We start from the raw sequence: 25,826 nt of genomic DNA, 5'->3' as shown, positions 1-25,826 counted from the left end.
GGGGACAGGGGCAGGGCCATGGGGACCTTGGGGACATCTCCCAGTGGCACGGGGACCTCGGGGACAGAGTGACCCGGTGACACAGTGACATGTCCCAGTGACACAGTGACCCGGTGACACAGTGACCCGGTGACACAGTGACCTGGGGACCCGGGCACCTCGGTGACACGGGGACCTCGGGGACAGAGTGACCCGGTGACACAGTGACATGTCCCAGTGACACAGTGACCCGGTGACCCGGTGACATGTCCCAGTGACACAGTGACCCGGTGACACAGTGACACAGTGACCTGGGGACCCAGTGACCCGATGACCTCGGTGACACAGTGACCTTGGTGACCTCGGGGACCCGGGGACCTCGGTGACACCAGGCAGAGCCGCGGGGTGCGGTGGGGACGCCACCCTTTATTTACAAAACAACGGGGACAGCGTTGGGGACAGTGTTGGGGACAATGTTGGGGACAGTGTTGGGGACAGCGTTGGGGACACTGCCACCGTGCTGTCCCCACAGCCAGAGTGGCCCCGGGTGACACCAGGTGGTGCCGGAGGGGGTGACAGGGAGGGGACAGGGAGGGGACAGGGAGGTGACCGGGAGGGGACAGGGAGGGGACAGCGAGGGGACAGGGAGGGGACAGGGAGGGGACAGCGGTGACATCTAAAACTTGAACTCCTTGTACTTCTTGCCCCCCCCGCGGGCGTCCTGGGGCTGAGCCTTCCTCTTCTTCTGCTGCGGGGACAACAGGGGACAGCAGGGGACAGTCAGGGGACAGCAGGGGACAGCAGGGGACAGTGAGGGGACAGTGAGGGGACAGTGAGGGGACAGCAGGGGACAGCAGGGGACAGTCAGGGGACAGCAGGGGACAGCAGGGGACAGTGAGGGGACAGCAGGGGACAGTGAGGGGACACGGGGGACAGTCAGGGGACAGCAGGGGACATGAGGGGACAGGGAGGGAACAAGGGGGTCACAGGGACAAGGCAGGGACAGGGAGGGGACAGGGGGGTCACAGGGACAGAGAGGGGACAGGGAGGGGACAAGGCAGGGACAGGGAGAGGATGGGGGGGTCACAGGGACAGGGAGGGGACAGGGAGGGGACAGGGAGGGGACAATGCAGGGACAGAGCCACCAAGCCGTGTCGGCCCCGCTGAGGGCGCGGGGGAGGGGAGGGAGGGTGACAAGGGCGGTGTCACCCGGCTGTCACCGTCACCTTCTGCTTGGCGGCGTGCTCGGCCACCATGTCACTGAAATCCTCCTTCTCCACCTGCGCCTGCTGCTCGCGCACGTGCTCCTCGTACTTCTGCGTCATGGCCGTGGGGTCCAGCTCCAGCTCCTCGGGGGCCAGCGCCACCTCCACGCCCTGCGCCTCGGCCACCGGGCCCTTGCGTCCCATCACCTGCAGGGACACTGGCACTGTCACCCTGAGAGTGACACTGTCACCCTGTCACTGTCACCCTGTCATTGTCACCCTGACACTGCCACCCTGTCACCCTGACAGCGCCACCTCCACGCCCTGCGCCTCGGCCACCGGGCCCTTGCGTCCCATCACCTGCGGGGACATTGTCACTGTCACTGTCACCCTGACACCCTGTCACTGTCACCCTGAGAGTGTCACCCTGTCACTGCCACCCTGACAGCGCCACCTCCACGCCCTGCGCCTCGGCCACCGGGCCCTTGCGTCCCATCACCTGCGGGGACACTGTCACTGTCACCCTGCCACCCTGTCACTGTCACCCTGACACCCTGACACCGTCACTGTCACCCTGTCACTGCCACCCTGACAGCGCCACCTCCACGCCCTGCGCCTCAGCCACCGGGCCCTTGCGTCCCATCACCTGCGGGGACACTGTCACTGTCACCCTGTCACCGTCACTGTCACCCTGACACTGTCACCCTGTCACCCTGACACCGTCACTTTGACACCGTCACCCTGACACTGTCATTGTCACCCTGAGAGTGTCATTGTCACCCTGACATTGTCACCCTGACACTGTCACCCTGACACTGTCACCCTGACAGCGCCACCTCCACGCCCTGCGCCTCGGCCACCGGGCCCTTGCGTCCCATCACCTGCGGGGACACTGTCACTGTCACCCTGACACCCTGACACTGTCACCCTGACACTGTCACTGTCACCCTGACACTGTCACCCTGGCACTGTCACCCTGTCACCGTCACCCTGACAGCGCCACCCTGACAGCGCCACCTCCACGCCCTGCGCCTCGGCCACCGGGCCCTTGCGTCCCATCACCTGCGGGGACATTGTCAGTGTCACCCTGACACTGTCACTGTCACCCTGAGAGTGTCACCCTGACACTGCCACCCTGACACTGCCACCCTGAGAGTGTCATTGTCACCCTGAGAGTGTCACCCTGAGAGTGTCACCCTGTCACTGTCACCCTGAGTGTGTCATTGTCACCCTGACACCGTCACTGTCACCCCCTGTGCCACTGTCACCTGTGGGGACCCCAGGGGGACAGGGGTGACACTGACCCCCGGGGACAGGGGACAAGGGACAGGGGCCACCTCCACCCGCTGGGAGGGGATTTGGGGTCCCCAGGCTGTTTTTGGGGTCCCCAGGCTGTTTTTGGGGGTCCCCAGGCTGTTTTTGGGGGTGCCCAGGCTGTTTTTGGGGGTGCCCAGGCTGTTTTTTGGGGTTCCCGTGGTGTTTTTGGGGGTTCCCAGGCTGTTTTTTGGGGTTCCCATGGTGTTTTTTGGGGTTCCCAGGGTATTTTTTGGGGTCCCCAGGCCGTTTTTGGGGGTCCCAGGCTGTTTTTGGGGTCCCCAGGCTGTTTTTGGGGTTCCTGTGGTGTTTTTGGGGGTTCCCAGGCTGTTTTTGGGGTTCCCAGGCTGTTTTTGGGGTCCCCAGGCTGTTTTTGGGGGTCCCCAGGCCGTTTTTGGGGGTCCCCAGGCTGTTTTTGGTGTCCCCAGGCTGTTTTTGGGGTCCCCAGGCTGTTTTTGGGGTCCCCAGGCCGTTTTTGGGGGTCCCCAGGCCGTTTTTGGGGGTCTCACCGCAGACATGTCGTAGATGTGTGTGGAGCCCATCATGGCCGTGCCCACGGTCGCCGTTCGCTTCTCGGGGACCACCGTGAACAGCTGGGGGGTCTCGCTCCTTTTTGGGGGGGTTCAGGATGGGTGGGGGGGCTCAGGGGTCACCCCAAAACCCCCCCTAACACCCACCCCCCCCTCATTTCCTCAGCACCCCAAAATCTCCTCAGCCCCAAATCCCCTCCCCCACACCCTGACCCTCCTCAGCCCCAAAATCCCCGAAAATCCCCCCAAAATTCCCCCCTGAACCCCAAACCCCCCTGAGCTCCCCAAACTTCCCCGAGCCCCCCAAAACCCCAAATCCCCCCAGACCCCCAAACTCCCCAATCCCCCAAATGCCCCCCAAACCCCCCCCAACCCCCCAAAACCCCAAATCCTCCCCAAATCCCCCCAAAAAAACCCCAAAATTCCCCTCTGAACCCCAAACTCTTCCAATCCCCCAAATCCCCCTGAGCCCCCCAAACCCCCCCGAGCCCCCCAAAACCCCAAACTCCCCCAGAACCCCAAATCCCCCCCAAACCCCCCCGAGCCCCCCAAACCCCCCCCGAGCCCCCCAAAACCCCCCAGACCCCCAAATCCCCCAAACCCCCCTGAGCCCCCCAAAACCCCAAATCTCCCCAAACCCCCAAACTCCCCAAACCCCCCTGAGCCCCCCAACCCCCCCAGACCCCCAAACTCCCCAATCCCCCAAACCCCCCTGAACCCCCCCAACCCCCCCTGAGCCCCCCAAAACCCCCAGACCCCCCCAGACCCCCCCTCACCCATCCATGGCCTCCTCGATTTTCTTCTTGCGCAGCTCGATCAGCTCCGGGGTCTCCATCCCGGCCGGCACCGAGGAGAAGCCCCCCGGGGTGATCAATCCACTGGGGGGGGACACGAGTTTGGGGGTTCAGGGGGGACACCCCAAAAGTTTGGGGGGGATGGGCCCCGTTCCCCCACCCCAAAGGAAAATCCCCCGTGGGATCCCCCCCCCCCCTTTCATGGGGGGATTTGGGGGGTCCCTGGGAGGGTCCTGAGGAGGTTTTTGGGGGTCCCAGGCTGTTTTTGGGGTTCCCAGGCCGTTTTTGGGGTCCCCAAGCCGTTTTTGGGGTCCCCAGGCCGTTTTTGGGGGTCCCCAGGCCGTTTTTGGGGTCCCCAGGCTGTTTTTGGGGGTCCCAGGCTGTTTTTGGGGTCCCCAGGCTGTTTTTGGGGGTCCCAGGCTGTTTTTGGGGTCCCCAGGCTGTTTTTGGGGTTCCCAGGCTGTTTTTGGGGTCCCCAGGCTGTTTTTGGGGGTCCCAGGGTGTTTTTGGGGGTCCCAGGCTGTTTTTGGGGTCCCCAGGCTGTTTTTGGGGTTCCCAGGCTGTTTTTGGGGTCCCCAGGCCGTTTTTGGGGTCCCCAGGCTGTTTTTGGGGTCCCCAGGCTGTTTTTGGGGGTCCCAGGGTGTTTTTGGGGGTCCCAGGCTGTTTTTGGTGTCCCCAGGCCGTTTTTGGGGTCCCCAGGCTGTTTTTGGTGTCCCCAGGCCGTTTTTGGGGTCCCCAGGCCGTTTTTGGGGTGCCCAATGAGCTTTTTGGGGTCCCCAGGCCGTTTTTGGGGTCCCCAGGCCGTTTTTGGGGTCCCCAGGCCGTTTTTGGGGGTCCCCAGGCCATTTTTTGGGGTCCCCAGGCTGTTTTTGGTGCCCCCAGGCCGTTTTTGGTGTCCCCAAGCCGTTTTTGGGGTGCCCAATGAGTTTTTTGGGGTGCCCAGGCCGTTTTTGGGGTCCCCAGGCCGTTTTTGGGGTGCCCACCTGTCGGCAGGGGTGATGAACCCGGTCTCGTCGGGTTTCTCTTCGTCGCTCTCCTCCTCCTCCTCCTCCTCCGAGGATTCCTCGTCCGAGGGCTCCAGCTCCCCCCAGGGCGTGCGGTCGATCTCCTCCTCCTCCTCCTTGGTCTGGGGGGGCCCGGGGGGGTCACCCGGGGGTTTTGGGGGGGATTTTGGGGGGGATTTGGGGCTGGAGACCCCCAAAGCTGGGTTTGGAAATGGGGAGGGGGATTGTGGGGTGGGGGGCAGGGAATTTGGGGGTGTCTGGAGGGGTTTGGGGGGTCCCGAGGGGGGACTGGGGGGGTCCAGCAGGGTTTGGGGGATCCTGGGGGGGTCTGGGGGTGTCTGGGGGGGGGTTTAGGGGGTCTCGAGGGGGATCTGGGGGTGTCTAGGGGGTTTAGGGGGTCCCTGGGGGTGTCTGGGGGGATTTAGGGGATCCCAAGGGGGTCTGGGGTGTCTGGGGGTGTCTGGGGGGGTCCCACGGGGGGTTTTGGGGGTCCCGAGGGGGGTCTGGGGGGTCCAGCAGGGTTTGGGGAGCTCCCACGGGGATCTGGGGGGGTTTTGGGGGTCCCAGGGGGGTTTTAGGGGTCCCAGGGGGGGTTTAGGGGGTCCCCAGGGGGATCTGGGGGTGTCTGGGGGGGTTTTGGGTGTCCCAGGGGGGGTTTAGGAGGTCCCCAGGGGGATCTGGGGGTGTCTGGGGGGGTTTTGGGGGTCCCAGGGGGGTTTTAGGGGTCCCAGGGGGGGTTTAGGGGGTTCCCAGGGGGATCTGGGGGTGTCTGGGGGGGTTTTGGGGGTCCCAGGGGGTCCCCAGCACCTGGAACTCGGCGGCGTTGGTGCCGAACACGTCTCCGTAGAGCGGCTTCCCCGTCTCATCCACGGGGGGCTTCCCCCAGCCCCCGGCGTGGTACCCGAAAGAGCAGCCCTGGGGGGGCAGCGGGGTCAGGGACCCCCCAAAAACCCTCCAGAGCCCCCCAAAAACCCTCCAGAGCCCCCCAAAAACCCTCCAGAACCCCCAAAAACCCTCCAGAACCCCCCAAAAACCCTCCAGAACCCCCAAAAACCCTCCAGAACCCCCAAAAACCCTCCAGAGCCCCCCAAAAACCCTCCAGAACCCCCAAAATCCTCCAGAACCCCCAAAAACCCTCCAGAGCCCCCCAAAAACCCTCCAGAGCCCCCCAAAAACCCTCCAGAACCCCCAAAAACCCTCCTGAAATCCCCCAGATTCAGCCCCACCCCCCAAATCCCCCAAAAAGAGGCACCTGAGGGGGGAGGGTCACAGACCCCAAACCCCCACCCCCAAATTTCTCCTCCCAACACCTAAAAAACACCCCCTGGACCCCAAAACCCCCCCCCAAAAAACCCCAAATCCCCCCCAACACCCCCAAACCCCCCCCAGCACCCCCAAATCCCCCCCCAGACCCCCAACACCTTCCCTACAAACACCCAAATTTCCCCCTCCCAGCACCCCAAAACCCCCAAATCCCCCCCAAATCCCCCCCTAGCACCCCCAAATCCCCCCCAGCACCCCCAAATCCCTCCCCAGCACCCCCAAACTCCCCCCCAGACCCTCAACACCCCCCCTACAAACACCCAAATCCCCCCCAAATCCCCCCCAAACCCCCCCAGCACCCCCAAACGCCCCCCGAAGCCCCCCCCAGCACCCCCAAACCCCCCCAAATCCCCCCCAAATCCACCCCCAACACCCCCAAACCCCCCCAGCACCCCCAAATCCCCCCCGAAGCCCCCTCACCTCGGGGATGGGGGAGTTGAGCCCCGGGATTTTGAGGTTGGGGTAGGAGGGGGGGGGTCCGTAGCGCTGCATGGCGATCAGCCACGGGGGGGGCACCTTGTGCGCGTTCTGGGGGGGGGCAGGGGGGGCGTCAGCACCCCTAAAACCCCCCCCAGCACCCCAAAAACACCCCCAAAACCCTTAAAAACACCCCCAAGGAACCCCAAATCCTCCCCAGCGCCCCAAAATTACACCCCCCCAACACACCCCCCCCAAATCAAAGCGGAGATTGGTGCAGCCCGACCTCCCCCCACCCCGTGTTGAGAATGGAACATTCCAGGGGGGAACGGAGACCCCTCCCCATTCCCAGGGATTTTGGGGAGGGATTTTGGGGCAATTCCCAGGGATTTGGGGTGGATTTGGGGTTTGGGGTGGGTTTGGGGTGGATTTGGGGTGGATTTGGGATTTGGGGGGATTTTGATGGATTTGGGATGGATTTGGGGTGGATTTGGGGTGGATTTGGGGTGGATTTGGGGTTTGGGATGGATTTGGGGTGGATTTGGGGTGGATTTGGGGTTTGGGATGGATTTGGGGTGGATTTGGGGGGATTTTGGGTGGATTTTGATGGATTTGGGTGGATTTTGATGGATTTGGGGTGGATTTGGGTGGATTTTGATGGATTTGGGGTTTGGGGTGGATTTGGGGGGATTTTGATGGATTTGGGATGGATTTGGGGTGGATTTGGGGTGGATTTGGGGTTTGGGATGGATTTGGGGTGGATTTGGGATGGATTCGGGTGGATTTGGGGTGGATTTGGGGTGGATCTGGGTGGATTTGGGGTGGATTCAGGGGAATTTGGGATGGATTTGGGGGGATTTTGATGGATCTGGGTGGATTTGGGTGGATTTTGATGGATCTGGCTGGATTTGGGATGGATTTGGGGTGGATTTGGGATTTGGGATGGATTTGGGGTGGATTTGGGGTTTGGGGTGGATTTGGGGTGGATTTGGGGTGGATTTGGGGTGGATTCAGGGGAATTTGGGATGGATTTGGGGGGATTTTGATGGATTTGGGTGGATTTGGGGTGGATTTTGATGGATTTGGGATTTGGGATGGATTTGGGATGGATTTGGGATGGATTTGGGGGGATTTTGATGGATTTGGGATGGATTTGGGATGGATTTGGGATGGATTTGGGTGGATTTGGGGTGGATTTGGGCTGGATTTGGGATGGATTTGGGATGGATTTGGGGTGGATTTGGGGGGATTTTGATGGATTTGGGCTGGATTTGGGGTGGATCTGGGTGGATCTGGGTGGATTTGGGATGGATTTGGGGTGGATTTGGGTGGATTTTGATGGATTTGGGGTGGGTTTGGGGTGGATTTGGGGGGATTTTGATGGATTTGGGGTGGATTTGGGCTGGATTTGGGGTTTGGGATGGATTTGGGTGGATTTTGATGGATCTGGGTGGATTTGGGTGGATTTGGGATGGATTTGGGATGGATTTGGGGTGGATTTTGATGGATCTGGGTGGATTTGGGTGGATTTGGGATGGATTTGGGGTGGATTTGGGCTGGATTTGGGGTTTGGGGTGGATTTGGGGGGATTTTGATGGATTTGGGATGGATTTGGGGTGGATCTGGGTGGATTTGGGGTGCCCATACCGGCCCCACGGGCATGCCCAGCGCGATCCGCAGCTCGTCCGAGAGATCTCCCGGCTTCTTCTCCTTGAGCCGCGTCTCAAACTCCTTCCCCTGGGGACAGCGCGGTCACCGAGGGGACACGGGGGGACACCGGGGGGTGACGGCCACGAAAACCCACCCAGGGTGGCACCAAAGCCCCCAAATCCCACCAGGATGTCCCAAAAAGCCACCAATGTCCAAGCAAAACGTCCCCAAAGCTTCAAATATCCAACCGGGATCATCTCAGATCTCCAAATGTCCCCTCAGAACGTCCCCAAACCCACAAATGTCCCCTCAGAACGTCCCCAAACCCACAAATGTCCCCTCAGAATGTCCCCAGACCCCAAAATGTCCCCTGAGAACGCCCCCAGACCCCAAAATGTTCCCTCAGAACATCTCCAAACCCCCCAAAATCCAACCAGAACATCTCCAAACCCCCAAATCTTCAACCAAAACATTCCCAAACCCCCAAAAATCCAACCAGAACATCTCCAAACCACCGAATGTCCCCTGAGAACGTCCCCAGACCCCCAAATCTTCAACCAGGACATCTCCAAACCCCCAAAAATCCAACCAGGACATCCCCAAACCACCAAATGTCCCCTCAGAACATCTCCAAACCCCCCAAAATCCAACCAGAACATCTCCAAACCCCAAATCTTCAACCAGAATGTCCCCAAACCCCAAAATGTCCCCTCAGAACATTCCCAAACCCCAAAAAATCCAACCAGGACATCCCCAAACCACCAAATGTCCCCTCAGAACGTCCCTAAACCCCCAAATCTTCAACCAGGACATCCCCAAACCCCCAAATGTCCCCTCACAACATCTCCAAAACCCAAATCTTCAACCAGAACATCCCCAAACCCTAAAATCTTCAACCAGAGCACCTCCAAACCCCCAAATGTCCCCTCAGAACATCTCCAAACCCCCCAAAATCCAACCAGAACATCTCCAAACCCCCAAATGTCCCCTCACAACATCTCCAAACCCCCAAATCTTCAACCAGGACGTCCCCAAAGCCCAGAAGGTCCAACTGAGCTGTCCCCAAACCCCAGAAGGTCCAACTGAGCTGTCCCCAAAGCCCAGAAGGTCCAACCGAGATGTCCCCAAAGCCCAGAAGGTCCAACTGAGATGTCCCCAAAGCCCAGAAGGTCCCCCCAGGACACCCCAAACCCCAGAATGTACAACCAAGCTGTCCCCAAAGCCCAGAAGGTCCAACTGAGCTGTCCCCAAAGCCCAGAAGGTCCAACTGAGCTGTCCCCAAAGCCCAGAAGGTCCAACCGAGATGTCCCCAAAGCCCAGAAGGTCCAACCGAGCTGTCCCCAAAGGCCAGAAGGTCCCCCCAGGACACCCCAAAAGGCCCAGGCCCCCGCGGTGTCCCCACCTCGTAGTAGAGGTCCCCGTGGATGGTCAGCTTGGGCTTGGTCTGCCACTTGAAGAAGGCGTCGTGCAGCTTCTGGTAATCGATGTCGATCTTGCCCATCTTGGGCCGAACCTTCTCGCGCATCTTGGACTTCATCGTCTTCTGCTCCTCCTGGGGACACGGGGGGACACGGGGGGGACATGTGGGGACATGGGGGGACATGGAGGGGACATGGGGGGACATGGGGGGGACATGGGGGGGACATGGGGGGACATGGGGGGGACATGGGGAGACATGGGGGGACACGGAGGGGACATGGGGGGACATGTGGGGACATGGAGGGGACATGGAGGGGACATGGGGGGACACGGGGGGACACGGGGGGACACGGGGGGGACACGGAGGGGACACGGAGGGGACATGTGGGGGGCATGGGGGGACATGGAGGGACATGGGGGGACATGGGGGGACATGGAGGGGACATGGGGGGACATGGAGGGGACATGGGGGGACATGGAGGGGACACGGGGGGGACACGGGGGGACATGTGGGGACATGGGGAGACATGGGGGGACATTGAGGGACATGGAGGGGACATGGAGGGGACACGGGGAGACATGGAGGGACATGGGGGGACATGGGGGGACATGGGGGGACATGGAGGGGACATGGGGAGACATGGGGGGACATGTGGGGACATGGAGGGGACATGGGGGGACATGGAGGGGACATGGGGGGGACATGGGGGGACATGTGGGGACATGTGGGGACATGGAGGGGACATGGGGGGACATGGAGGGGACATGGGGGGACATGGAGGGGACATGGGGAGACATGGGGGGACATGGGGGGACATGGGGGGACATGGAGGGGACATGGGGAGACATGGGGGGACATGTGGGGACATGGAGGGGACATGGGGGGACATGGAGGGGACATGGGGGGACATGTGGGGACATGGAGGGGACACAGGGGGACATGGAGGGACACGGGGGGACATGGAGGGGACACGGGGAGACATGGAGGGACATGGGGGGACATGGGGGGACATGTGGGGACATGGGGGGACATGGAGGGGACACGGGGGGACATGTGGGGACATGGGGAGACATGGGGGGGACATGTGGGGGACATGGGGGGGACACGGGGGGGACACGGGGGGACACGGGGGGACATGGAGGGGACACGGGGAGACATGGAGGGACATGGGGGGACATGGGGGGACATGTGGGGACATGGGGGGACATGGAGGGGACACGGGGGGACATGGAGGGGACATGGAGGGGACACGGGGGGACATGGAGGGACACGGGGGGGACACGGGGGGACATGGAGGGACATGTGGGGGACATGGGGGGACATGGGGGGGACACGGGGGGACATGGAGGGGACACGGGGGGACATGGGGGGGACATGGAGGGGACATGGGGGGACACGTGAGAGCCTCAGGGGCACCCACGGAGCCACCGAAGTCACCAAGTCCACCCAGGGTGTCCCCAGAGCTCCAAAATCCATCCAGGGTGTCCCCAAATCCAACCAGGGTGTCCCCAAATCCATCCAGGGTGTCCCCAAATCCAACCAGGGTGTCCCCAAATCCAACCAGGGTGTCCCCAAATCCAACCAGGGTGTCCCCAAATCTATCCAGGGTGTCCCCAAATCCATCCAGGGTGTCCCCAAGTCCATCCAGGGTGTCCCCAAATCCAACCAGGGTGTCCCCAAATCCATCCAGGGTGTCCCCAAATCCATCCAGGGTGTCCCCAAGTCCAACCAGGGCGTCACCAAAGTCACCAAATGCAACCAGGATACCCCCAAGTCCCCAGGTGTCCCCAGGGTGTCCCCCAGGTGTCCCTGAGATGTTTCCAGGTGTCCCTGAGGTGTCCCCAGGTGTCTCCAGGAGTCTCTGAGGTGTCCCCACATCTCCCCAGGTACCCCAGGGTGTCTCCAGCTGTCCCCAAGGTATCCCCAGGTGTCCCCGAGGTGTCCCTGAAGTATCCCCACATCTCCCCAAGGTGCCCCCAGCTGTCCCCAGGTGTGTCCCCAGGTGTCCCCAAGTATCCCCAGGTATCCTCAAGTGTCCCCAGGTGTGTCCCCAGGTATCCCCAAGGTATCCCCAGCTGTCCCTGAGGTATCTCAGCTGTCCCCAGGTATCCCCAAGGTATCCCCAGCTGTCCCCAGGTGTCCCCAGCTGTCCCCAAGGTGTCCCCAGCCGTCCCCAGCTGTCCCCAGGTATCCCCAAGGTGTCCCCAGCTGTCCCCAAGGTGTCCCCAGGTATCCCCAAGGTATCCCCAGCCGTCCCCAAGGTATCCCCAGCCGTCCCCAAGGTGTCCCCAGCTGTCCCCAAGGTATCCCCAGCCGTCCCCAGCCGTCCCCAGCCGTCCCCAGCTGTCCCCAGGTGTCCCCAGCCGTCCCCAGCCATCCCCAAGGTGTCCCCAGCCATCCCCAAGGTGTCCCCAAGGTGTCCCCAGCCGTCCCCAAGGTGTCCCCAGCCGTCCCCAGCCGTCCCCAGGTGTCCCCAGCCGTCCCCAGCCATCCCCAAGGTGTCCCCAGCTGTCCCCAGCTGTCCCCAGCTGTCCCTGATGTATCCCCAAGGTGTCCCCAGCTGTCCCCAGCCGTCCCCAAGGTGTCCCCAGCTGTCCCTGAGGTGTCCCCAGCCGTCCCCAGCCATCCCCAGCCGTCCCCAGCTGTCCCCAGCCGTCCCCAGCCATCCCCAGCCGTCCCCAGCCGTCCCCAAGGTGTCCCCAAGGTGTCCCCAGCCGTCCCCACCTTCTCCTGCAGGGCCTCTCTCATCTCCTGGATGCCGGTGCGCTTGATGAAGTCGGGCAGCTCGAAGGGCGGTTTCTCGATGCCCCTCTTGCCCTGCAGGTATTTCCTCTTGAAGCACCAGTGCCGCGGCACCGGCACCGAGTTCCGCGTGGCCTTCAGGTGCACCAGCAGCTTGGGGTCCTGCGCCGTCACATCGTGCATCTCCACCACGTCGGGGCGGGCCACCAGCTGTGGGGACAGCAGGGACATTGGGGACAGTCTGAGGTGACACTGTGACCTCCCAATGTGCATCTCCACCACGTCAGGGCGGGCCACCAGCTGTGGGGACAGTGGGGACAGCAGGGGACAGCAGTCTGAGGTGACACTGTGGGGCCCAAAGTGATCTCTCATTGTGCATCTCCACCACGTCGGGGCGGGCCACCAGCTGTGGGGACAGCAGGGACATTGGGGACAGTCTGAGGTGACACTGTGACCTCCCAATGTGCATCTCCACCACGTCGGGGCGGGCCACCAGCTGTGGGGACAGCAAGGGACAGCAGGGGACATCAGGGGACATCAGTCTGAGGTGACACTGTGACCTCCCAGTGTGCATCTCCACCACGTCAGGGTGTGCCACCAGCTGTGGGGACAGTGGGGACATTGGGGACAGTCTGAGGTGACACTGTGACCTCCCAGTGTGCATCTCCACCACGTCGGGGCGGGCCACCAGCTGTGGGGACAGCAGGGACAGCAGGGGACATCAGGGGACATCAGTCTGAGGTGACACTGAGACCTCCCAGTGTGCATCTCCACCACGTCGGGGCGGGCCACCAGCTGTGGGGACAGCAGGGACATTGGGGACAGTCTGAGGTGACACTGGGGACAGTCTGAGGTGACACTGTGACCTCCCAGTGTGCATCTCCACCACGTCGGGGCGGGCCACCAGCTGTGGGGACAGTCTGAGGTGACACTGTGACCTCGTGTCGTGCATCTCCACCACATCGGGGTGTGCCACCAGCTGTGGGGACAGTGGGGACAGTGGGGACAGTCTGAGGTGACACTGGGGACAGTCTGAGGTGACACTGTGACCTCACGTTGCGCATCTCCAGCACGTCAGGGCGGGCCACCAGCTGTGGGGACAGTGGGGACAGTGGGGACAGCGGGGGACAGCGGAGGGTTGGAGTGGTGGAGCCCCAAGGCGATGCCTGGATGGGGACATGGGACACCAGGGTGGCACTGGAGGCCCTGGGGGGGTGACAAGGACAAGACTGAGGTCCCCCCGTGTGGCACCAGTGTCCCCAGGGAGGTGACAAGGGGCCCAGGGTGGCTCTGGTGTCCCCAGCGGGGCTCCCAGGGGACAGGAGGTGTCACCTCCGTGCCGTCCCCAGCTCCGAGGGCCACCCACACCCAGCGGGGAGGGGACGGGTGTCCCCAAATGTCCCCAAATGTCCCCAAATGTCACCTGCTTCAGCTCGGCCACCGTGAACCTGTTCATGCGCCGCAGCTTCTTCTTGGACAGCTTGGGGACCTCCTGCTTCTTCTCCTGGGGACACGCGGGGACAGCGCAGGTGACACTGGAGGGACGCCCCGGGTGGCACCGCCCAATGTCCCCAGCCCTGAGGCCACCTCAGGGACTGTCCCCTCTGCTGTCACCTCCCCCAGTGTCCCCAGCTCGGTGCCAGCTGCCACCCCCCGTCACCTTCAATGCCACCCCGCTGTCCCCCTGATGTCCCCAGTGCCACCTGCTCGTGCTCTGGCCCCACCACTGCCACTGCACCCGGTGTCCCCAGTGTCCCCAGTGTCCCCAGTGTTCCGAATATCCCCGGTGTCCCCATGTCCCCAATGTCCCCAGTGTCCCCAATGCCCCCATGTCCCCAGTGTTCCGAATATCCCCGGTGTCCCCATATCCCCAGTGTCCCCAATGTCCCCCAGTGTCCCCCCACGTCCCCAGTGTCCCCAATGCCCCCATGTCCCCAATGTCCCCCCATGTCCCCCAATGTCCCCCCATGTCCCCAGTGTCCCCAATGTCCCCCCATGTCCCCAGTGTCCCCCAATGCCCCCCGTGTCCCCAATGTCCCCATGTCCCCAATGTCCCCAATGCCCCCATGTCCCCAGTGTCCCCAATGTCCCCCAGTGTCCCCCACATCCCCAATGTCCCCGGTGTCCCCAGTGTCCCCATGTCCCCCCAATGCCCCCCAGTGTCCCCAGTGTCCCCAATGTCCCCAGTGTCCCCAATGCCCCCCAGTGTCCCCATGTCCCCAGTGTCCCCCCAATGTCCCCCCAATGTCCCCAATGTCCCCCAATGTCCCCCAATGTCCCCAGTGCCCCATGTCCCCAATGTCCCCAGTGTCCCCAATGTCCCCAGTGTCCCCAGTGTCCGCAATGTCCCCAGTGTCCCCCAATGCCCCCCAGTGTCCCCATGTCCCCAGTGTCCCCATGTCCCCAATGCCCCCATGTCCCCATAGCCCCAGTGTCCCCAGTGTCCCCAATGTCCCCAGTGTCCCCAATGCCCCCCAGTGTCCCCATGTCCCCAGTGTCACCTGCTCGTCCTCAGAGCTGTCCCCATCGCTGCCCCTGGTGCCGTCCTCGGGTCCCTTTTTCCGGGGGGCCCCGGCGCTCTCGGCTCGCTCCGCCCGCTCCGGCTCCTTCTCCTTGTCCTTCTTCACCTCGTCCGTCAGCTGCCACCGACACACGGACACAGGACACACGGACACATGGACAGGGACACACGGACACACGGACACGCGGACAGGGACACACGGACACATGGACACGCGGACAGGGACACACGGACACACGGACAGGGACACACGGACACACGGACACAGGACACACGGACACATGGACAGGGACACACGGACACATGGACACATGGACACGCGGACACACGGACACAGGACACACGGACACACGGACACATGGACAGGGACACACGGACACATGGACACACGGACACATGGACACACGGACACATGGACACACGGACACACGGATGGACACACGGACACACACACGGACACACGGACACATGGACACACGGACACGCGGACAGGGACACACGGACACACGGACACAGGACACACGGACACACGGACACACGGACACACGGACAGGGACACACGGACACACGGACACAGGACACACGGACACACGGACACACGGACAGGGACACACGGACACACGGACACAGGACACACGGACACACGGACACATGGACAGGGACACACGGACACATGGACAGGGACACACGGACACACGGACACATGGACACATGGACACGCGGACACACGGACACACACACGGACACACGGACACACGGACAGGGACACGCGGACACATGGACACGCGGACACATGGACAGGGACACACGGACACAGGACACATGGACACACGGACACAGGACACGCGGACACATGGACACATGGACACAGGACACACGGACACACGGACAGGGACACACGGACACACGGACACATGGACACGCGGACACACGGACACGCGGACACATGGACACACAACCGGACACACGGACACACGGACAGGGACACACGGACACACGGACACACGGACAGGGACACACGGACACACGGACACACGGACACGCGGACGGACACATGGACACACACACGGACACACGGACACACAACCGGACACACGGACACACACACGGACACACGGACACACAACCGGACACACGGACGGACACACGGACACACCGACGGACACACGGACACACAACCGGACACACGGACGGACACACGGACACACGGACAGGGACACACGGACACACAACCGGACACACGGACCGACACATGGACACACAACCGGACACACGGACACACAACCGGACACACGGACACACGGACGGACACACGGACACACGGACAGGGACACACGGACAGGGACACACGGACACACAGACACAGGGACGGGGTCACAGGTCAGGGGACAGCAGCACCCGGAGTGACCCCAGCCCCCAGGGCTGTCCCAGGGGTGTCCCAGGGGTGTCCCCCAGCCCCCAGAGGTGACACAAAGGTGTCCCAGGGGTGTCCCCCAGCCCCCGGGGGTGTCCCCCAGCCCCCAGGGGTGTCCCAGAGGTGTCCCGGGGTGTCCCAGGGGTGTCCCCTGGCCCCCAGGGGTGTCCCAGGGGTGTCCCAGGGGTGTCCCAGGGGTGTCCCCCAGCCCCCAGGGGTGTCCCAGGGGTGTCCCCCAGCCCCCAGAGGTGTCCCAGGGGTGTCCCCCAGCCCCCAGGGGTGTCCCCCAGCCCCCAGGGGTGTCCCCCGGCCCCCAGGGCTGTCCCCTCCCCGAGGTGTCACCTTGAAGGCCTCGAAGATCCTCTTGAAGAAGACGAAGTTGGGGTCGTAGATCTCGGGCTCCTCGCTCACGTACTCGATCTCCACCTCGGGGGGGTCCCCGGGGGGGGGCTCGGGGTCCCCCCGGCCGGGGGTGGGGGGAGGGGGCCCCTCACGGCCACCGCCCCTCCCCCGCTTCTTCTTCTTGCGGTTGCGGCGCTTCCGGTTCCGCTGGAGGGGACACGGGGGACAGCAGGGGACAGTGAGGGGACAGTGAGGGGACAGTGAGGGGACAGTGAGGGAACACGGGGGACAGTGAGGGGACAGTGAGGGGACACAAGGGGACAGAGAGGGGACAGAGAGGGGACACGGGGGACAGCAGGGGACAGTGAGGGGACATGGGGGACAGTGAGGGGACAGGGAGGGGACAGTGAGGGGACAGTGAGGGGACACGGGGGACACGGGGGACAGAGAGGGGACAGAGAGGGGACAGAGAGGGGACACGGGGGGACAGTGAGGGGACACAAGGGGACACGGAGGTGGCACAGGTCCCTCCAGTCGTGGGGACCAAGCGGGGACCCCAGGGAAAGTCCCCTCCCCAAATGGGAGAGCACAAGAGGGGACAAAGGTGACACCGGGGTGACACCAGAGTGACACTTAGGGGGGACAAAAAGGGGACATTGGGGTGGCACCAGGAGGGGACAGATCCCCCCAGGAGTGGGGACAAAAGGGGACATTGGGGTGACCCCAAAGTGACCCTGAGAGAGGGGACAAGGCTGCCACCGCAGCGCCACCACAGTGCCACCACAATGCCACCACAGTGCCACCACAATGCCACCACAATGCCACCACAGTGCCACCACACTGCCACCACAGTGCCACCACAGCGCCACCGCAGCGCCACCACAGCGCCACCACAATGCCACCACAGCGCCACCACAGCGCCACCACAGCGCCACCACAGCGCCACCACAATGCCACCACAGCGCCACCACAGCGCCACCACAGCGCCACCACAGTGCCACCACAATGCCACCACAGCGCCACCACAATGCCACCACAGTGCCACCACAATGCCACCACAGTGCCACCACAGTGCCACCACAGTGCCACCACAGTGCCACCACAATGCCACCACAATGCCACCACAGTGCCACCACAATGCCACCACAGTGCCACCACAGTGCCACCACAGTGCCACCACAGCGCCACCACAATGCCACCACAGTGCCACCACAATGCCACCACAGTGCCACCACAGTCCCACCACAATGCCACCACAGTGCCACCACAATGCCACCACAGTGCCACCACAATGCCACCACAATGCCACCACAGCGCCACCACAGTGCCACCACAGCGCCACCACAGTGCCACCACAGTGCCACCACAGTGCCACCACAGCGCCACCACAATGCCACCACAGCGCCACCACAGCGCCACCACAGTGCCACCACAGTGCCACCACAGCGCCACCACAGCGCCACCACAATGCCACCACAGCGCCACCACAATGCCACCACAGCGCCACCACAGTGCCACCACAGTGCCACCACAATGCCACCACAGTGCCACCACAGCGCCACCACAGTGCCACCACAGCGCCACCACACTGCCACCACAATGCCACCACAGTGCCACCACAGTGCCACCACAGCGCCACCACACTGCCACCACAATGCCACCACAATGCCACCACAGTGCCACCACAGTGCCACCACAATGCCACCACAATGCCACCACAGTGCCACCACACTGCCACCACAGTGCCACCACAGTGCCACCACAGTGCCACCACAGCGCCACCACAGTGCCACCGCAATGCCACCACAGCGCCACCACAATGCCACCACAGTGCCACCACAATGCCACCACAGCGCCACCACAATGCCACCACAGCGCCACCACAGCGCCACCACAATGCCACCACAATGCCACCACAATGCCACCACAGTGCCACCACAGCGCCACCACAATGCCACCACAATGCCACCACAATGCCACCACAATGCCACCACAATGCCACCACAGCGCCACCACAGCGCCACCACAATGCCACCACAATGCCACCACAGCGCCACCACAGTGCCACCACCCCCCCAAATAAACCCACCCCACACTGTCCCCCCCCCCCCCCCCCGGGAATTTTGGGGACCCCCCCAGGTGCCAATTTGGGTGGGGGTGGCCTTTGTCCCCATTGTCCCCTCTGTCACCTCCTTCTTGGACGTCCCCGTGTCCTCCTCAGCCTCGGAGGCCGACGCCGACGCCCGGAGCTCCGTCTCCATCTCGTCCTCGGCTGGGGGGACACGGGGGGTCAGGGGTGTCCCCAACACCTCGGGGTGTCCCCAACACCTCGGGGTGTCACCAACACCTCGGGGTGTCACCAGCACCTCGGGGTGTCACCAGCACCTCGGGGGTGTCACCAACACCTCAGGGTGTCACCAGCACCTTGGGGTGTCCCCAACACCTCAGGGTGTCACCAACACCTCGGGGTGTCACCAACACCTCAGGGGTGTCCCCAACACCTCGGGGTGTCACCAACACCTCGGGGTGTCACCAGCACCTCGGGGTGTCACCAACACCTCAGGGGTGTCCCCAACACCTCGGGGTGTCACCAACACCTCAGGGGTGTCACCAGCACCTCAGGGGTGTCCCCAACTCCTCAGGGGTGTCCCCAACACCTCGGGGTGTCACCAACACCTCAGGGGTGTCACCAGCACCTCGGGGGTGTCACCAGCACCTCAGGGGTGTCACCAGCACCTTGGGGTGTCCCCAACACCTCGGGGGTGTCACCAACACTGCGGGGGTGTCACCAACACCTCGGGGTGTCACCAGCACCTCGGGGTGTCACCAACACCTCGGGGTGTCCCCAACTCCTCAGGGGTGTCACCAACTCCTCAGGGGTGTCACCAACACCTCGGGGTGTCCCCAACACCTCAGGGGTGTCCCCAACACCTCAGCGGTGTCACCAACACCTCAGGGGTGTCCCCAACACCTCGGGGTGTCCCCAGCACCTCAGGGGTGTCCCCAACACCTCAGCGGTGTCACCAGCACCTCGGGGTGTCCCCAACACCTTGGGGTGTCACCAGCACCTCGGGGTGTCACCAACACCTCGGGGTGTCACCAGCACCTCGGGGTGTCACCAACTCCTCGGGGTGTCCCCAGCACCTCGGGGGTGTCCCCAACACCTCGGGGGTGTCACCAACACCTCGGGGTGTCCCCAACACCTCAGGGGTGTCCCCAACACCTCGGGGTGTCCCCAACACCTCGGGGGTGTCCCCAACACCTCAGGGGTGTCCCCAACACCTCAGGGGTGTCCCCGGGGGTCACCGGGCTGCGCCCAGCGGGGACAAAACTTCGTTTTTTTACATTTCTGGGGTGGAAATTTCCATTTTTTGGGGCGGATTTGGAGATTTTAGGGGCGTTTCTCGTGGGGGGGGCACAGGGGTCACGGGGGGCACCGGGGGGGCACCGGGGGGGGTCACAGGGGGCACGGGGGGGGCACGGGGGGGGCACGGTGGGGGCACGGGGGGGCACGGGGGGGGCACCGGGGGGGGCACGGGGGGCACAGGGGTCACGGGGGGGGCACGGGGGGCACGGGGGGGGCACCGGGGGGGCACGGGGGGGTCACAGGGGGCACGGGGGGCACCTGGGGGGCACGGTGGGGGCACGGGGGGGCACGGGGGGGGCACCGGGGGGGGCACAGGGGGCACAGGGGGGTCACGGGGGGGTCACAGGGGGGTCACGGGGGGGTCACAGGGGGCACGGGGGGGCACGGGGGGGTCACAGGGGGCACGGGGGGGGCACGGGGGGGTCACAGGGGGCACGGGGGGCACGGGGGGGTCACAGGGGGCACCGGGGGGGCATGGGGGGGGTCACAGGGGGCACGGGGGGGGCACCGGGGGGGGCACGGGGGGGCACAGGGGTCACGGGGGGGGCACGGGGGGCTCACCTGAGACCCCCGGGACCGTCACCAGCTCCTCCTGCCGGCTCTCCTTGAGCTGCAGGATCTTCTCCAGCGCCTGAGGGATTTTGGGGCCCACCCCGGAGTCCTCGGCCTGGGGAGGGGGATGGGGGGGTCAGGGAGACCCCCGGGACCCCCCCCCAGGAATTGGGGGAGGTGCCAGGAACAAAGAAAACCCCAAATCTACAGGAAGACCCCAGACCCACACAGACCCCTCCCAATGGAGACCCCAGACCCACAGAAACCACCCCAAGAGACCCCCAACCCATTGAGATCCCCCAAAAGAAACCCCAAACCCACAGAGATCCCCCAATAAAGACCCCAGACCCACACAGACTCCTCAAGAGACCCCAGCCTCCCAGAGACCCCCCAACAGAGACCCCAGCCCCACACAGACCCCCCAAAAGACACCCCAGCCCCACACAGACCCCCAAAAGACACCCCATCCCCCCAGAGACCCCCCAACAGAGACCCCAGCCCCCCAGAGACTCCCCATAGAGACCCCAGCCCCCCAGAGACCCCCCAAAAGAGACCCCAGCCCCCCAGAGACCCCCAATAGAGACCCCAGCCCCCCAGAGACCCCCCAATAGAGACCCCAGCCCCCCAGAGACCCCCCAATAGAGCCTCCAGCCCCCCAGAGACCCCCGCCCCCCAGAGACCCCCCAATAGAGACCCCAGCCCCCCAGAGTCCCCCCAATAGAGCCTCCAGCCCCCCAGAGACCCCTCCCCACCTCTCTGCTGTCGTCACCGGGGGGCGGGGGGGGCCCGCGGGGCCGGGGGGCTCCCATGGCCAGGGGGGCTCCCATGGGGCTGCCTGGGGGGGGGAGGGGACACAAAGGTGACATCAGCCGGGTTTGGGGTGGGGGGAGGGGACACAAAGGTGACATCAGCCGGGTTTGGGGTGGGGGGGGGACACACACGGGGGACAAAAGCCACCAGTGGGGTGTCCCCAACCCCCCCCAGGGGTCCCATCTCACCTCGGGGGGTCAGGGGGGTCCTGGCACCCATGGGAGCCCCCTCGGGGGGGGCGCGGGGGGCGGGGGGGGTCAGCTTGGCCATCTCCTGCTGCCGCTCCTGCTCCAGCAGCACCGCGGCCTGGGGGGCACGGGGGGCTCAGGGGGGCTCTGGGCTCGGGCCCCCCACCCAGGGGTGCCCCCACACCCAGGGGTGACCCCCAAACCCAGAGGAGCCCCCCAAACCCAGGGGTGACCCCCAAACCCAGGGGTGACCCCCAAACCCAGGGGAGCCCCCCCCCTCACCCAGGGGTGCCCCCACACCCAGGGGTGACCCCCAAACCCAGAGGAGCCCCCCAAACCCAGGGGTGACCCCCAAACCCAGGGGTGACCCCCAAACCCAGGGGAGCCCCCCCCCTCACCCAGGGGTGACCCCCCACACCCAGGGGTGACCCCCAAACCCAGGGGAGCCCCCCAAACCCAGGGGAGCCCCCCCACACCCAGGGGTGACCCCCAAACCCAGGGGTGCCCCCCCCTCACCCAGGGGAGCCCCCCTCACCCAGGGGTGACCCCCAAACCCAGGGGAGCCCCCAAACCCAGGGGAGCCCCCCCCCTCACCCAGGGGTGCCCCCCCCACACCCAGGGGAGCCCCCCCCCTCACCCAGGGGTGACCCCCTCACCCAGGGGTGCCCCCCCTCACCCAGGGGAGCCCCCCCTCACCCAGGGGTGACCCCCTCACCCAGGGGTGCCCCCCCTCACCCAGGGGTGCCCCCCCACACCCAGGGGAGCCCCCCAAACCCAGGGGAGCCCCCCCTCACCCAGGGGAGCCCCCCAAACCCAGGGGTGACCCCCTCACCCGTTTCTGCTGCTCCAGCAGCTCCTGCTCCTTGGCCTTGTCCCCGAACGGGTGCTGGCCCTGGGGGGGTGGGAGAGGTCAGGACCCCCCCCAGCACCCATGGGTGCCCCCCCAGATGTCACCCACCCCTCAACACCCCCAAACATCACCCCCAGCCCCCCCTCAGCTCAGCCCCTCTATGGGCGACCCCCTCCCCACACCCCCTGTGCCCTCCCCAGCCCCCTTCAGGTGCCCCAAAACCCTGAGACACCCCCTGGACACCTTTAAACCCCCACAAACCCCCCAAATCCCACCCCAAACCCCCAAATCCCACCAAATCCCACCCCAAACCCCCCAAATCCCACCCCAAACCCCCCAAATCCCACCCCAAACCCCCAAATCCCGCCAAATCCCACCCCAAAACCCCCAAATCCCACCCCAAGCCCCCCAGATCCCACCCCAAGCCCCCCAAACACCCCCAAATCCCACCCCCAGCCCCCCAAACCCCCCAGATCCCACCCCCAGCCCCCCAAACCCCCACCTGGGCCCGCTCCTCCTGCAGCAGCAGCGCCGCTTGAAACCCCCCCAAACCCCCCAAATCCCACTCCAAGCCCCCCAAACCCCCCAAATCCCACCCCAAGCCCCCCAGATCCCACCCCCAGCTCCCCAAGCCCCCCAGATCCCACCCCCAGCCCCCCAAACCCCCCCATATCCCACCCCAAGCCCCCCAAACCCCCCAGATCCCACCCCAAGCCCCCCAAACCCCACCCCAAGCCCCCCAAGCCCCCCATATCCCACCCCCAGCCCCCCAAACCCCCACCTGGGCCCGCTCCTCCTGCAGCAGCAGCGCCGCTTTAAACCCCCCCAAACCCCCCAGATCCCACCCCCAGCCCCCCAAACCCCCCCAGATCCCACCCCAAACCCCCCAGATCCCACCCCAAGCCCCCCAAAGCCCCACCTGGGCCCGCTCCTCCTGCAGCAGCAGCGCCGCTTGAAACCCCCCCAAATCCCCCCAGATCCCACCCCCAGCCCCCCAAATCCCCCCAGATCCCACCCCAAGCCCCCCAAACCCCCCAAATCCCACCCCAATCCCCCCAAATCCCCCCCCCAGCCCCCCAAATCCCACCTGGGCCCGCTCCTCCTGCAGCAGCAGCGCCGCCTGTTGCTGGGCCAGCGTCAGCCGCTCCTCCTCCGACAGCCCCGCGGGGGGGGGCGGGGGGGGCACCGGGACCCCCCCCACGGGCCCCCCCAAGCCGAAATTCAGCCCCAGCCCCGGGGGGGGAGGGGGAGGCACCAGGGGGTGCTGCAGGGGCAGCGCTGGGGGCAGCTGGGGAAGGGGGAGGGGGGGTTTGGGGTCAGGGGGTGCCACCCGTGACGCCCCCATCCCAAAATTTAAAGTTTAACCCCCCCTTAGTCCCCCAAAATTGAGTCTGGAACCGCTGAGCCCCCCCCCAGGCTGAAGTTTAACACCCAAACCGACCCAAATTTGGGTGATCTGGAGGGTTTGGACCCCCCCCCACCCCAAAACTGGGTGATGGGGGAGGGTCTTAACCTCCCACTGAGCCCCCCCAGCCTGAAATCTGGAGCTCTGAGGGGTCCTAAACCCCACCCCCCAAAAGGACACCCCCATGAACTGGGGGTCCCCCCAAACCAGACCCTGAGGGGTTCCTGACCCCCCCCTCAAAGCCCAAAACCCCCCCAGACCCCCCCAAATCTCACCTGGGGGGGCGGGGCCTTGTCCCCCTCCTCGGGGCGCAGGGCAGGGCGGCTCAGCACGATCCCAGTCTGGGGGGGCACAAATTGGGGGGGTCCCCGTGAGCCCCCCACAGCTCAGAGGGGACATGGGGACCCCCCCTTTGAGAGGTGGCGGCGGCAGGACCCCTCCCATCCCCAAAAAATTGAATAAAACCCATCAAAAACACATTAAACACACCCCAAAAACAGATTAAACCCCCCCCAAAACCACATCAACCTCCAAAAACCACATTAAACCCCCCAAAAAATCACATTAAACCCCCCAAAAACCACATTAAACCCCCCAAGATCACATTAAACCCTTGCACAATCACACTAAACCCCCCAAAACCACATTAAACCCCCCCAAAAATCACATTAAACCCCCCAAATCACATTAACCCCCCCAAAACCACATTAAAACCCCCCCAAAACCACATTAAACCCCCCCAAAAATCACATTAAGCCCTCAAAATCACATTAAACCCCCCAAAACCACATTAAACCCTTTCAGAATCACATTAAGCCCCCCAAAACCACATTAAACTCCCCCAAAATGACATTAAATGCCCCAAAATCACATTAAATTACCTCCAAATCCCACTAAACTTCTCAAAATCACAATAAATCACCCTAAAATCACACTAATCCCCCCCCAAAACGGGTCAGCCCCCGAAAGGGGACACGAGGACAGGGGTTGAATTTGGGGGTCCCCCGTTTTTGGGGGTCTCACCTGCAGGGTGTAGGCCTGGAGTCGCTCCAGCAGCTCCTCACGGGTCCCTGGGGGAGAATGGGGGGGATTCAGGGACCCCCAAATTCTGCCCCACAACCCCCAAACCCCCACTTCACCCTCCTAAGGACCCCCCCAAAATTCCTCTGTCCCCCCCCCGACACTTCAGCACCCCAAGAATCCCCCCAGAGACCCCCAAAATAACCCCAGGTGATGCCAAAGACCCCCCAAAATACCCCCAAAACTCCCCCAGGGACTCGTGACCCATCTCAGGCCTCCCAAACACCCCCAGGGAGCCCCAAAAATCCCCCAAATCCCCTCAGGTGACCCCTCAACACCCCCTGAGAGTCAGTGAGACCCCCAAATCCCCTCAGGTGATCCCGAAACCACAAATTCCCCTCAGATCACCCCTCAAAACCCCGAGACGCCCCAGTTTCCCCTCCTTCCCCTCCACATCTCCCCCAATCCCCTCAGGAGACCCCGAGACCCCCAATTTCCCCTCACATCTCCCCCCAAAAATCCCGAAACCCCCAATTTCCCCTCACATCTTCCCCCAAAAACCCCGAAACCCCCAATTTCCCCTCACATCTCCCCCCAAAAACCCCGAAACCCCCAATTTCCCCTCACATCTCCCTCAATCCCCTCACGAGACCCCGAGCCCCCCCAGTTTCCCGCCCATCCCTCACACCTCCCGCCCCCCCCCTCCCCTCACGGATCCCCCCCGGTCCCCGCACCCTGCGCGGGGGCTCCGATGCCGGCGAGCGTGGCCTGGAGCTCGGGGTGGGCCCATCCCGCGTACGGGGAGCGCTCGGCGGCGCGGGGGTCCCTGAGGGGCTCCCCGGGCCCGGCCGCCGCCGCCTCCGCGCGCTCCGCCGCCATCTTGGCCCCGCTGCCGATCGCCGCGCGCGCCGCGGCCAATCAGAGAGCGCGGCGCCGCGCCGTGCGTGCTGACGTCAGCCGGTAAAGAGGTCGGGCCCCG

The 25,826-nt window shown here is 64.2% G+C and overlaps 1 protein-coding gene across 2 annotated transcripts; it reads right to left on the bottom strand.

The window, feature by feature from the left end:
• Positions 1-380: 380 nt before the first annotated feature.
• On the bottom strand, positions 381-25,759 carry SF3B2 (splicing factor 3b subunit 2). 2 transcript variants are annotated; one of them, XM_086870988.1, is made up of 22 exons: positions 25,582-25,759; positions 24,851-24,897; positions 24,103-24,168; positions 23,510-23,710; positions 22,405-22,464; positions 21,573-21,690; positions 21,327-21,409; positions 20,584-20,689; positions 18,845-18,927; positions 16,656-16,862; positions 14,880-15,017; positions 13,802-13,882; positions 12,361-12,588; positions 9,619-9,768; positions 8,214-8,303; positions 6,570-6,677; positions 5,634-5,741; positions 4,806-4,948; positions 3,805-3,906; positions 3,008-3,107; positions 1,206-1,391; positions 381-724 (listed from the first exon to the last, which is right to left on the bottom strand). In XM_086870988.1, the coding sequence occupies exons 1-22, from the start codon at positions 25,724-25,726 to the stop codon at positions 656-658; spliced, it is 2,619 nt and encodes an 872-aa protein (XP_086727114.1). In that variant the 5' UTR covers positions 25,727-25,759; the 3' UTR covers positions 381-655. The 2 variants fall into 2 exon arrangements, with proteins under 2 accessions (XP_086727114.1, XP_086727113.1); XM_086870987.1 differs by having other exon boundaries at positions 381-727; positions 25,582-25,758.
• Positions 25,760-25,826: the final 67 nt, after the last annotated feature.

The sequence above is a fragment of the Cyanistes caeruleus genome, chromosome 34 (genome assembly GCF_971803275.1).
Source record: "Cyanistes caeruleus chromosome 34, bCyaCae1.hap1.1, whole genome shotgun sequence".
In the NCBI taxonomy this organism is placed as follows: domain Eukaryota; kingdom Metazoa; phylum Chordata; class Aves; order Passeriformes; family Paridae; genus Cyanistes; species Cyanistes caeruleus.
Note: the sequence above shows the minus strand (reverse complement) of the source record. Positions and strands in the feature narration are given on the sequence as shown.